The 13,891-nt window shown below is 40.2% G+C and overlaps 1 protein-coding gene across 1 annotated transcript; it reads left to right on the top strand.

Annotated features, from left to right (window-relative positions):
* The first annotated feature begins 1,082 nt into the window (after window positions 1-1,082).
* Window positions 1,083-12,662, top strand: LOC308380918 (uncharacterized protein). Its single transcript, XM_080858380.1, has 2 exons — window positions 1,083-1,687; window positions 11,819-12,662. The coding sequence occupies exons 1-2, from the start codon at window positions 1,265-1,267 to the stop codon at window positions 11,960-11,962; spliced, it is 567 nt and encodes a 188-aa protein (XP_080714506.1). The 5' UTR covers window positions 1,083-1,264; the 3' UTR covers window positions 11,963-12,662.
* The last annotated feature ends 1,229 nt before the right edge of the window (window positions 12,663-13,891 follow it).

Genomic DNA, 13,891 nt, shown 5'->3' with positions numbered 1-13,891 from the left:
GGCGGCGACGCGTTTCGCCGAGGCAACGGGCTGAAGCAGTGGAGGCGGTGTCTATCTATACATGTCTATGGGTGGGAGCACATCTTCGTGGTCTTTGCGCATGCCCGAGGCAATGTAAACGGTTCACATTTTGCACATGTAAACACGTAAGGACAAGAGCCGTTTCCCTTGAAAATGTTCACACCTACACGCGCCTAGGATACGATAAACTGATCTGATCACAGTGGCACATGTATAAGGGGCTACTCACCACAGAGTGGCGCCTGTACCCAAATCAGTGGCTTAACTCCAACCCCTCCCCCAGACCCGCACTGCCTGGATCCTTTTAGCAGGCGTCTGTAGGGGGATAGGACGAATTTTCTTTTTGCACAGTGGATGGGGAAATCTTCTGAATATTCATAAATTAGCGCTACCTCGTTGACCGTTGTTTGCTGTCAAAGCCAAACATCCTGAGAAAATAGACAGATATCGTTAACCAAGTTATACTAATAAAGGAACGTTTGTCAATTAGCATTATTAATTAGTGTAGTATATTCTACCAATAGGTACATGTTTCGTATCATAACACAAATACAGAAGTTATTGTTACGTAAAAGCATGGGTCAACAGTAGGCCTATCTAAATTAGCTAACGTTGTTATGTCCCTGTTCACAACGCTTTTCAAAGGAATTCTGTGAATCCAGAAGATTTTGCGTCTCTTATCCTACTCTTAGGCTAATTATAGTATTCAGAATTAGATGAAATCGTTTCGTCCGAAAACTAGCGATCTCCCGGCTAAAACAGCCGACAGATTCGCGACCACAAACAACGTAATTGACAGTGATGGGTCTAGTTTGGATACTGATTAATTTTCAACAATCACGCAGACGTCGCTTTGGATATATATGCATGGTTTGAGGAAACTGCTGAATATGTCAATGAAGAAAATGTATTTCTTTCGTGTCTTCGGATATTTTGGTGAAATGTTCGGATTTCCGTGGCTTCTTAGACAAGAACCATTGACTTACTCATGAATATTCATGAGTGTCCCAGTCCACCCACCAAAAAGTAAATTCGCTTGCGAGCAGAGGGCAGATCGGAAGGGAAGGCTGACAGGCTGGCGTAGAAAACAACACCAAGAACGCAAGCGCAACTTTCGGGAAAAAAAGCAGTGGTGAGGATCATTTGAGTGAGGTTCTTTAAAGAGAAAGGAGAAGAGAAGAGAAGGTCTTCACAAAGAAAAAGCTTACTCACTCTCATCCAAAGAAACAACCCAAAAAGAAAGATGGATCCCAGCAAAGCTTCTGCCCCGCCACCTGGCTGGAATCACGATGACAAAGCAGGAATGACTTATCCACCACCACCCTACCAGGACCATCCCCAGTACCCCAATCCAGGGGCCTACCCTCCACCGGGGACCATGCCTCCTCAAGGAGCCTACTACCCACCTGGACCTGGGGGTCCTCCACAAGCTCCTATGGGCCAGCCTTACCCACAGGGCCAGTACCAACAGGGCCAGCCTCACCCACAGGGCCAGTACCCACAGGGCCAGTACCCACATGGAGCCACTGTCATGGTCCAGCCTACGGTGTTTGTGACCCACTCGCCTCTCGTGAATCCAGTGTCGGACTACCTTGGTTATTCTATTTTCACTATGTTGTGCTGCTGCCTCCCACTCGGCATTGCAGCCCTAATCTTTTCTATCTCTGTGAGTATGACCTGCCATCTAAAACCCTCAGAATCTTTTTGTCATTTAAATGATTATGAAAGTGGAGACCATTAAATGTTGAAGGAAAACATTTTTAAAAGTTTTTCAAAAAATGTCCTATTCAAAACATACGTTTGTGCCTCTCAAAACATAATGTTTGGTTCTGTTTCATCTATCTTTTTCTGTAACCTCTTGAATTGTTTAACAGAGTTTCTGTGTCTTGCCAGGCGGCTTATGATCATAGCCCTGTGTGCAATTAGCGTGGTCCTCAAGTTGTTCTGTGATTAAGGCACATTTATTAGATGACTCAGAAGTGGTGTGTCATCTAGACTGAGTTTAGGCACAGGGAGGTGGTCATCAACTAGAACTGCATTTGTGTTTTGGCTTGACCCTTTGTTTGCGCTTTTTTTTTTATCGGATAGCCTGTGGAATGAGTGAAGATAACAGGAAATAGTTGAAGCAGAGAGATAGCTGCCAGTTCACTGTGTTTAAAAACAAGAGTTGAGGAAACACTGACGGACAGGATGTTGAAAAAAAGTCATGGGAATATAGCCAGCATTCCAGGAGTTGATTTGAGAAACGAAACAGTGAGGGGACACAAAAAGAACGCCCAAGCTCTAATTAGTTTCACCTGTTCACTAGTAGGATCTTGACTAATGATACAGCATGTGGTTGGAGTATGGCGTAGGAGGCTACTGCCGGGAAAACAAGTGTTTTTTTTAGTGACTGATAGATCTTTTATTTACAGCAGTAAGTAAGTACAACAAATGACGTCAATTGCTACAAATTGCCAGCAGTGTGCCAAGTGGTTCTCAATTACCAGTCATTCTAAATCAAGACAGTCAAGAACATTACAAGTTAACTGCATTAAATATTGAGAGGTTTTCTTACCATATCTGAATTAAATGCAAAAAGGAAAGTGTATTTACATCACAGGAGTTGCACTCATGTTAATTATTACAGTTTACACCAAGGGTGCGATTAAGTTCCTCTACAGAAGGCAACTTTCTCAATTTGGGGAACATGGGAAGGTCCTGACAAGTCTGTATTTCAAAATGAAAGCTCCTTAAAGCAGTCTTTTTTGATTACCTAATCGGTAGCTGTCGGCACATCCTGATTGCTGTAACTGATATAGATGCTCTGTGGAAAAACAAATGGCTTTGGTGCTCCAATTTTAGCTGCACTCAGCAGCAAAAAAAAAAAAAAAAAAACTTCCAGAGATTGACATCCCTGCCTGCTTATTGTCCTGCGTGTGGAGAGGAGGGGGTTGACTCCCACAGTGTCTTAGCTTGAACATTCTTTACAGTTCCTTTAATGACCCTTATAAACTCCAAGGCAGTCAATGTACCATCTGGCAATTACAACTTATAACAGTTGTTGGTGGTGTTTGCAAGACATTTATGTTGGCCTTTAGCAAGTTAACTTGCGTATTTTGGGCTAAAACACCTTACTGCAGCTTTAAGCTTAACTTAGAAAACATTTCAAGGGATTAGAATATTTACAGGAGCACAGGAAACCTTGTGTTCGTAAAAAGAATGAGCAACACTGTGCTTTAGGAACACATAAATGGTGGGGTGTCATGTGATGTGTGGCTCTTGAGTTTAAATATTAACAACATTTCGGAAAAACGGAAACAAAATTGTGTAATCTGCCTTTACCTTCTCACTAGGTGTCATTGAATTTTGACAGTAAAACACATAATCAAAGTGGGTTGTTTCTGATAATCTTGTTGTCTGATAATCTTAACATCAGTCATGTCACTGATTTTTTTTTCTCAGCAGAGGTCGTTCAACTAAGTTAACTTTTAGTTATTTTATGCTCCGTGAGAGGCTAACATGATCAGACTAGAAAGAGAGACACACAGCCGTACAGTCTGACGTAACTGTGGGTATGTAGGGCAGGCCCGTGTGGATGCGGGTGTGGAGATAAGTCGAAAAACCAGTTAAATCTAAACTTTTGACTTTCCTCTGCCTATTATCAGATGGGGTGAAGCCTGATCTTGTCCTATGTACCAGTCACCACCAGTTGTGCCTCTTGTATAAAGAGACAATTTAATCTCTATCTCTTCTCCTGGATAAGCACCCAAAAGCATCAGTGATCTTGTGACTTGACTAATCGTTTTTGTCTCTTTTTTTATTTCCACTGTGAAAAAAAAACACTGTACTTGTTATTTCCCTAAAAAGCTTACGACAATGCACTCTGATCATCGCACATGCAGACGCACTCATGCCAGCCTGTTAAACAATGCCACATGTGTGCTGTCTGACTTCACTCAATTCACTGACAAACATCAGTTTGTTTCACACTCTGCTTATGTTCCATTGCCTGTTGGTTTGGATTTCCAAGAAGTGGCCATATCAAATATGATGTGCATATTGAGAGAACTAGTCTATCCTGTTTTTTGCATTCTGTGTGTGTGTGTGTGTGTGTGTGTGTGTGTGTGTGTGTGTGTGTGTGTGTGTGTGTGTGTGTGTGTGTGTGTGTGTGTGTGTGTGTGTGTGTGTGTGTTTGTGTGAAGTGTTGTAGTAGAGGGACTGTTATGTCAGGGATCTGCCTTGCTGCTCGGGCCGGAGCAGGGGAAGGGCCAGGGCTAAAGAGAGGCGGGGTCATTGACTGGAATTTCACCACGCTCTTACAGAGGGTCTTTTCAAAGAGTCAAGAGGCCTCTTTCAGGGTGTGTGTGTGTGTGTGTGTGTGTGTGTGTGTGTGTGTGTGTATATGTGTGTGTGTGTGTGTGAATCAGAAAACGGACTGTGGGTCTTGCAACATACAGTAAAACTCACCATTTTGAACATCATCTGTCTAGTTAGTTATTTAGTTTGAAGCATACCTTATAAATATAATACAAGTTTGGATATTTGTATTTATTTATTGTTGTTGTTGTTGTTATTCATTACTTGTTTTAAATTGATTCTTTTGTTGTGTGTAATGTTTTTTCTAATGTCTTGTAAGTTGCTTTGGGCAAAAACTGCTAAATTCTACTAAATTACTTCCAACCATAACCGTAACCATACCCATAAAACATGTGACAGGTCACTTTCACTGAATCAGGAAGGGGGAGGGAGTGGCCAGCATTCACAAATGAGTGAGGCAACAATGGAAATGCCCAGATTACCTATGTCAATAGAGGTTGCTAGGAGACACCTCCTTTACTGCCCTCCCTTGGCTTGGGCCCCGTGCCCCTGCTGGGAAATGATGAGGGCTGTCACATGTAGAGCTGGAATGTCTGTGCATCCCAACAAGCATTAAACTGTGCAGTGAGCAGACTTCCATGTTTGTTTTGGGTTTGTTATCAGAGAACATGTCTCATCACGTCTCACCCACAACGAGTCCCACTACAAATTGGAACTGTAATTAAAGTAGCAATAAGGAGTTCTGTTCCAAAACGAGCACGCTTACTACCTAAAAGGCATGCAAAAACCTTGCGAACACCACCAACAGCCCAGTTGAATCTGATAGAAGCTCCATTGGCGTCTTTTGGCAGTATATAGCTGGCAATGTCATGCTGTGAAAGCTTTTCTTCCATTTTTGCAGGGTGTTCCAGCCCGGAACACAGAACTACATAGTGCATATCTTGGGTGGCTAGTGGGAAAGACACAGGTGTTTATCTGTCCTCCACACGACCATATGCTATCAAAACAAATTTGAGGATGATACCAAAACTAGTTGCCTATAAAATCATACCTCAAAAAGTGTCAAATTCATATATGCACTGGCATATGTATCACCAGTTTATGATGATTGGGAATTAGGAATTAGGATTTTTAAAATCTCTTCCAGAGTAGTGATTTTGTTGGCGTTGAGGCGCTGTGTCTCTAATCTGATCTATAGCCTAATAAAGATGGCGGAGTCCCTAACAGGAGGCTCGATAGCCAATGACTTTGGAGGAGAATCCCTATTAGGATAAAACAAGAACTTTATAAAGAATAACTATGAAAGTTATTAAGAATGCTTGAAATGTTTGCGAGTTTGTGACTGAGTGCGAGGGCATGCAAGGTCTGTGCGAAAGGTTGCTGATATTTGAGCTCAGTTGAATTTGCTGAAATTGGCTGGATTTGTTTATGGCTCAGTGTGGGCATGTAGCTGGGTACCATCCAACCTTTCAATGCAAATTTTGATCATTCAAATAGGAAAATCTTGAGAGGAAATTCTTGAAATTTGCATAAAGTCTAATACAAAATTGATTCACTAGAGGGGAGTTGGATTAACTCCTGGTTCGCATACGTTATGAGATAACTAAGGTTGAAGGAAATGGGTTTATTCGCATCAAATCACATTTGTTGAGATTTTATTAAGTGTTTCCTTTCAAGCTGCCAACAGCTGTTCACAACTCCTACATGGATTAGGAGGGTGTCCATTCTGAATTAGCAGCGGATGAAAATGCACAGACACACATTTCTTTTAGGCAAATTTTCATGAATTAGCTAAGATTATTAAGCTATATTTAAATTATTTGAAAAATTGGCAAATCTAAAATGAGAGTGGCTTTGAGTGGTTTGAAATCTAGTGTTGTGTATCTTTGAGTGGTTTAAACTCTAGTGTTGTGTATCTTTGAGTGGTTTAAACTTGGTGTTGTGTATCTTTGAGTGGTTTAAACTCTAGTGTTGTCTATATTGTAAAGTATTTGGAAAGGAAAAGCAAACCCTAACCATGGTTCCACATGCTTATGCTGGAAGCTACATTCTCTGAGACACAAATACATTTCACTGGCAGTAGTAATAATAATAATGGATTTTATTTGTACAACACACTTTAAAATACAAAGAAGTCTTAAGGTGTTTAACATGGTATAAACAATCAGAACAATAATAAAAAGTATTATTATACTGCTCTTCAGAATGCATATAAAAATAGGATAATATAAAATACAAAAATAAAATACAAATATATTTAAAATAATTAATAAGATTTAAAATAAATAGTAATTTAGGATAGAACAATTTAAACAACGCAATCTAAAAAAAAAAAAAAAAAAACTAAAACAGAAACCAGGACCAGGACTAGGTGAAGGCAGAGATAAATACGTCTGTTTCGAGGTGTGTTTTATAAGCAGCGAGGGACTCTAGTAGTAAAGTGGGGCAGGGTTACGATGGAATTTGGATCAGACAACTTGTGCAAAAAAAAGAGCTGTATTGCTTGTTTACATTATTATATTATATGTATAATATTTGTATTTTATTAAAACTAAAAATCTTAACCCTCATAGCAGGACTACTGTTTGAAAAAAATCCACAGATTTTCAGATGCTTGTGCCTAGACGGCATCTAATTTGGAACAGATGTGGCCATTCCATAGTTAACCACTATTTAAAGAAGCAGTAAGGAGTTTGGGTCTGAAACTAGCAAACTGGCTACATAAAAGGCATACAAATACAAACCCTTGGAAACACCCAGTTCACACTGATAAAAGCTTTGTACTATGCAAACTGGGGTCTTCTGGTGATATAGTTGGTAAGCAGGCATTGTTCTAAACTTCTCACGATGGTATAAATATGTACAGTGCAACCCAAGTCTGGCTAAATACATAGAGATTTTGGTAGATTGAGATTTTACGGTTGTGTTTTGGTGTGGTAGATTGAGTCACAGGGTTAGAGCTTTGCCTTGGGGGATTTTTTGATTGTGTGACCAAGCTGATACTGACTGAAAACGATTTTTTTGGGTATTCCCACATACTGGAGTGACTCGGGTTACAGTACGACAGCACCCTAATTTTGTTCCTCAGGGTGTAATTAGCCAGAAACCATTGAGAAGAGTCATGCTGCTCATACCTTATACTCAACTTGAGCCTGCTAGTGGAGTACTAAAAAAAGTTTTTTCTTGAATATCTCAAAAGGTGAAGGTTTTAGAGCTTAGAAACCTTCAAAGTGCATATATAAACATGCGTAATTCAGTCATCTTCAGACCAAATTCAAATGTCTACGAAATTCAGAAGCTGAGATACAGATGCGCTGGACGCGCTCAAAGGGTGTGGCAAAATCTCGATGTTCGCTCGGGTCACAGTAAATGACATCACCCTAGTTTTGTTCCTCATGGTCAAATTAGCCATAAACCATTGAGAAAGGTCAGACTGCTCATACTTCATACTCAACCTATGGCCTGCTACTGGGGTAACAGTAAGACCAATACACATATAATATCAAAAATGTATGTCCTCCGTGTCATGGGGAGACTCAGACATGGTGGTTATCATAGAATACAGCTGGTCCAGTTACACTACAGGGCTCCCACGGTCATGGAAATCCTGGAAAAGTCATGGAATTTTAAAGGCCCGCTTTCCAGGCCCATTGAAAGTTTTGGAAAAGTCATGGAATTTAATTTTGTTGTGCTCCTTTCTGCAGTGTGATAACAGTTTGATATAGCCTAACCAGCCAATTAGAAAAGGAATAGAAAAGGTTGTTTAATTGTCATTAATCAATTAGGTCCAACCTGTGGAGCAAAGTAAACCATTTTTTTTTCTTTCTTAAGGCCCTTATACAGTACTCAAAACGGTCGTGTCGGATAGTTGGACAGTGGGCGGGCGGCCGGATAGTACGTACTAGTTAGCATTTGTGTCCCTTTATAGTACTCCAACGGCTGTGGGTGCTGAAAACAATTCTCTTCCAGAACAGTAGGGGGAGTAACGGTTTAAGTGCCGAAAGACAAGCTACCCCATGACATTTTCGTGCGATGGAAATCGTTAGTTGGCTTTCCCTCTCCTCCACAACTTTTACTTACTTCCCTCTCACCAGCTGTCGCTACTGAAATGCAACAGGTGTCAGCAGACATACACCTTTCATGCTTTGTCTAATGTTACATATACACCTGAAAGGACAAACTTATCTCTTTCATGGTAGGTATTTTTTGTGGGAGAAATAGTTGCAATCTACAACAAAATGATATGCTTATCTTACACTATAGAAACTGTTAAAAAAACGATTAAATTAAATGAATACGTTCTTATTTTCCTTGGTATTTTCGTCATATTCAGATTTGCAATGATTTCTGGGTAATTTTTGTAATCTCTATTTGATCATGTGACGAGACGATACGATATAGGCACAACATCTGAACGACTGACAGTGTTGTACAAGTCCACACCTTTCATGAAATAGTTAAAAGTTCATACAAGTAAACATGAACTATAGTATTTTTTTCCCCCAACGGCAGCGTGTCTCGAAGTGTGGTGGAAGCCCAACTTGTGGGTCGCAGAGACGTGACAGGTGGAGCACAATGAGAAGAGATTCAGGAGATTTTCCCGTTGCAATGCCTTCCTTTATATACAGTAGCCTAACTAGAATATCGCACTAAACAACCACACTCAAACTAAAGGAATATTGTAGGCCTATTGTTAGAACAATATGGCAGGGCAGAGCACACGGATAATCCATATTCATCATCTTGGCAAATTGAGATACTGCGGCTGGCGCGATTAAGCATTGAACATTCCATATTTGAAATATCTTTATAAGTAGGCTAGTGAAGTCAACCTGTTGATAGTATTCCCAACTAATTTGTCCTTCATTCTATCACCATGTTTGAAAGGTATTGGTTAGGTAATAGCCGAGTGACAGCTGTTTTCTTTCTGATTTGACAGTAGCCTATAGGATATACTTGTGTGTTTTAAGCAAATAAAATGTGTAGCAATGTTTACGAAGGGGCAACTGCTATCGTTAATTATACAGTAAATACGTTGTGAAATGAAAGGAAAACACATCACAGCGAGTGCAGTGCATCACAGCGAGTGTGAGCGAGTGCATGTAGTATATGTTGATGCCGGAGTTAAATAAAGGCAGGCTATTCATAAAATACGTCAATGTGTCAGTAGTATGAACAGTTGAGACATTGACTCCGTGGGGCTCAGGTCGTTTGGACAAATATTTTAATTGCTGTCGCTCGTGCTGGTTCTCTGGCAGTAGGCTACTTACTTTCAAGGAAAGGATCTGCACCTTTGACAGTGGCTGTTGTTCATATATGGATATAAAGGTAATGAAACAGGAAACGCTAGGTCCAGAAATGTTAGTTTCCGGAGTAGATGTCGTATGGAAATGATGTCGTAGTGGGCCAATCAGGGCCAAGGAGTATCCGTCGCCATGAGCGGACCGACAGAAATTTTTGCGGGGACACGGAGAGCTGTCCGACGGCTCTGGAGAGCACGGAGAGGGCGTTTTAGCTACCTGAGAAGGCGTTCCAGCTACCTGAAGGCGTTCCTATGTGCCCAAAAACGTGTCGTACGGAGTACCATAAAAAAGCCTTTAGTGTCCTTGAAAAGTTTTAAAATGTTCTCAATAAAAATGGGTGGGAACCCTGTTCACAGCATAGATACATCTTTATGCAGCTTAGCTGTTGAAATCTGAAGTATTAAAGCGTAAAATACTGATTTGACATGAATACTCATACTCATGCCATTGCTAAATATGTGCTGTTCCGGTCTGCAGTCTGCAGGCTGTTCTTCTGCCATTAAGTTGCATGCAAAAGTCATAAAAAAGGTAACCACACTGACCTTTGTGAAACAGGTGGGGTGGTGTCGAAGTGGTTATCATTTCAGAGAAATAGAAACTGAGTGGGTCAGGAAACAGCCCTGGTTTGTGGCCAGGATGAGTCACTGTCTGTGTGATACTGCCAGTGGTTGTTTTCTCGTGCACAGGTAATCTATAGCATGTGACTTAACTGGCGCGGATTGCTAAACCAGGCTTACGCCTGCATCAAGTTCCTTGGTCAGGGTGGCATCTTTTCAGCTCCTTGTGAGATAAGTTGATTTGTCAAGTCCTCCAACATGCCGAGGTTGACTGGTAGTTTTGATGGCAACTGAAGAATAAAAGTTACCAATGGATGATTTAAATGCGGGATTGGCAGCCCTACAAAATATGAAACTGGGGTGTGAATTTTGGTGTTGAACTTTGGTGAAGATGTTTGGTACTGTCAACCACTACTCAAAGTTATTGGCAAGCCTTGTATAATAATGACTATATATATACGTATATATGTAATTCAGTTATGGTTAAGATATAGTTTAGGTGCCAGAACATTATTTCTGCTTCATTTTTGACTCCTTGTTTGTGGCTTGTTGTTTGTGGCTTGTTTTGTATGAATGAAATTTCAAGAAGCTGGACACTGATTTATCTGCTGATTAACAGAAGCTCGACACTGATTTATCTAAGGTTTATACAGCATTGTCAGCTTCTAGCCAGAGCAGGCCCTCTCTGTGTACGAGCAGATGCACACCTACTGGCTCTGTTTCCTTTACAGCTCACCCCTGCAATATCCTCTTGTCTTTACTCATGTCAGTCAAGAAAATATTATTCACAATGGCTTGTGTGGACACGTCTTTTAATCAGTGATGTTCCCTAAGAGCCTGCCAAAAAAAACAGGTTTTATCCCTCGGCTCAACCAACTCTGGCCTCCTCAATAGAGACAATTCTAAACCTTTCGAGACTTTAGAGTAAGCTAGAAGAAATAAAAATGCCCCCTTCGTTTCCCGACTGTGATTGCGTAAGTATGACGACTGTAATTTGAAACAGCTGCCAGCTGGGCACAATTACTGAGGAATTATCTCCAAAATAAAGGAAGAAGAAAAGAAGTCTATTGTATTGTGCCGTAAATAAAGTAAAAAAACAAAAAACTTATATGGAGTTTTTCAAAATGTTTTATTGTTTATACCACTGGTTTCATGTTTAGAAATTAGAGATACAATTTGTTATGCTCCACTGTTTTTTCCAAACAAATGAAAAACACCCCACCCTCTTCAAAGCTTTAAAGCCTTCTGAGGGGGAGGGAAAAGGTGTCAGTTATGCAGCTGCTCAAAGATGTTAAGGCCTGGAATTCTGAGTTATACTGAGGAGACCACTGCATACCGTGGAGCTATATAGGGCGAAGACTTGTCTGTGGAAGTATGGCGCTAAATTGGAATCACTGATCTGGTTATAGCTATGTTGTGTTTTGAGGTCTGTCGGCCATGGTACTGTTAAAATGTTTGTCAGGCAGTTGGTTCTACTGATGCAGATGCATCCAACTACGGAAAAAGTCATATTGTTTTACTAATCTAAATGGAACATTGCAAGGCACTGATTCTAAATGGTCTATCTTCTTTATGACATAACAGTTGTTTTCAAAAACAAATCTTAATCTTACACATTATTATTTTGTGCTTTTGCAGACTCGTGAAGCCAATAGCCAAGGCAACCGGCAGATGGCGGAGAAAAATTCATCAACAGCACGGAAACTAAACCATGCCGGCCTTGGCATCGGCCTCACCATCATCATTCTCTACATCGTCGTATCAGTTGTCTTCATTAACTAGTAAAGTTCCAAAGGGATGGATGTATTTCCTGAAGATGTACGGCATACAAAGAGAATTACGTTATTGCTTCATTGTAAATGACTTAGTACACAAAATCTATGTCTTGTAGGTTTACCTGAGGTGACAGTATGTGAAGTATACTGTTATTAACATTAATGACACGCGCAAGTTCAATTTTGAAACACCAACATGTTGCCTTCTGGAGTGCTATTGCTATTTTAAGTACTTTGTATCACTAACACAGTTCTTGTCAACTTTTCCAACATTTCCAATATTTACCATATGCCTGTTTCAAGAACAAACATACTTTTATTATATATGTATAAGTTTTAAGTTAAACCTATCATATATGTTTCTTTTTCATATATGCTTTTTTTCTGTTAAACCAGTAGTATTCATGTTGACGTTAAAATGGCATCCAAAAAAGCAGTGCCCTGACCAAATTCTGAATTGTTTTATGTGCAAATGTATAGCACCCGTTCAGTGTATGTCGCATGCTATGGTACAGATATTATGAGTGTTGCCCTTATTTCATCAGGCAAAATTGTTATTTAGAGCATGTTATTCATAAAAGCCTCCTCAAATGTATACATATCTTTCACCAGAGCATTTTGGCACAGTAACTCATCTGTCCTCTTTTTCACACCCTTCAAAGTTATATAAAATTGTTGTGTTCTATTAACAATCTGTGTATTTTTGTGCTGGTTAAATAAACAAACAATTACGCATACAGACTGTAAACAACAACAACAACAACAACATATTTCAATGTTTCCTTCCATGAACTATTTTGAGTTTCCATATACTATACTGTATATAGCAGGCAAAAAAAGTGGCAATCAGGCAATATACTGTATACGTACTTTTGCCTCCTTTTAAACCCGTTCTGAAAAGCAGAAGTGATTTTCTCCTTGGTAACAACATTCCCTTTGTGTTGCCTTCCCTTTATTACAAACAGTTTGGTTAGACCCGACAGTTAAGGAAGTTGAACTGGTGATTTGTAGTGGTTCCTCTTACAGGAACCACTTCCTTTATATACTGTATTCCTCTGTGTCCAAAAGGCCTTTATAGTATATTCCTCTGTGTCCAAAAGGCCTTTATAGTCTATTCCTGTGTCCAGAATGCCTTTATAGTATATTCCTCTGTGTCCAAAAGGCCTTTATAGTATATTTCTCTGTCTCCAAAAGGCCTTTATAGTCTATTCCTGTGTCTAAAAGGAGCCTCTTGACATTGCAGAGGAGGTCACAGGAGGTGACGGGAAGAAAGGGAAATTCCTCAGAAAGAGTTTTGGGCGTGGAAAGAACCCCCTCCTCCTGACCAATATCCTGTCTTGAAATCAGTCTACTTGTTTAATGAGGTCAAGGGGGAACGTGCTGTTCCTCATCTCCCATGAGGCTCTAGGAGAGCACAGCCCAAACACTTCCTGTTTTCAACTCAATGTTCCTCCAGTTCAGGTAAGATGAGACAGTGAGGATGTTCACCGACCGCCTGTATATGGGCCACCATGCACAATATTTGTTTAGTTTTGCTTTAAGTTTGTAAGTTAGTTAGTTTAATTTCGTGCTAATCTTGCTGTGGAACGAAAAAAACATTTGGATGTAGGAACAGGCATATTTTTTTTTGGCATATTAGGTATAATCAGTCTTGATGAACTGGCGGTGAGTAAATTAGCAAAAGTGTAGCTCTGGGTTTCTAGACTAAGGACTTCCCAAAATGGTGGATGTGGGGCAAAATTAGCCAGAGCCTTGGGGGTAAGATGAACCACCAGTTTACATTAATTAAGTCCAAGTATTTGGTGTTTAAATTAGTGTTGCACCCGAACAATGAATAACTGACATTATATAGAATAGATAGAAAAGCCTATACAATTTGCATACAACGAAATGTGGAGTGCTTCTCCTGTTGGTGCGACGAGGGACAACATATAAC

This window comes from Sprattus sprattus (genome assembly GCF_963457725.1).
Source record: "Sprattus sprattus genome assembly, chromosome: 19".
NCBI classification, from domain to species: domain Eukaryota; kingdom Metazoa; phylum Chordata; class Actinopteri; order Clupeiformes; family Clupeidae; genus Sprattus; species Sprattus sprattus.
Note: the sequence above shows the minus strand (reverse complement) of the source record. Positions and strands in the feature narration are given on the sequence as shown.

Excerpts from the sequence above, each read along its gene's own strand:
- LOC308380918 (XM_080858380.1), top strand. The coding sequence starts at position 1,265 with ATGGATCCCAGCAAAGCTTCTGCCCCGCCACCTGGCTGGAATCACGAT. Across the intron at positions 1,688-11,818 it reads CCCTAATCTTTTCTATCTCT|ACTCGTGAAGCCAATAGCCA; the intron begins GTGAGTATGACC and ends GTGCTTTTGCAG.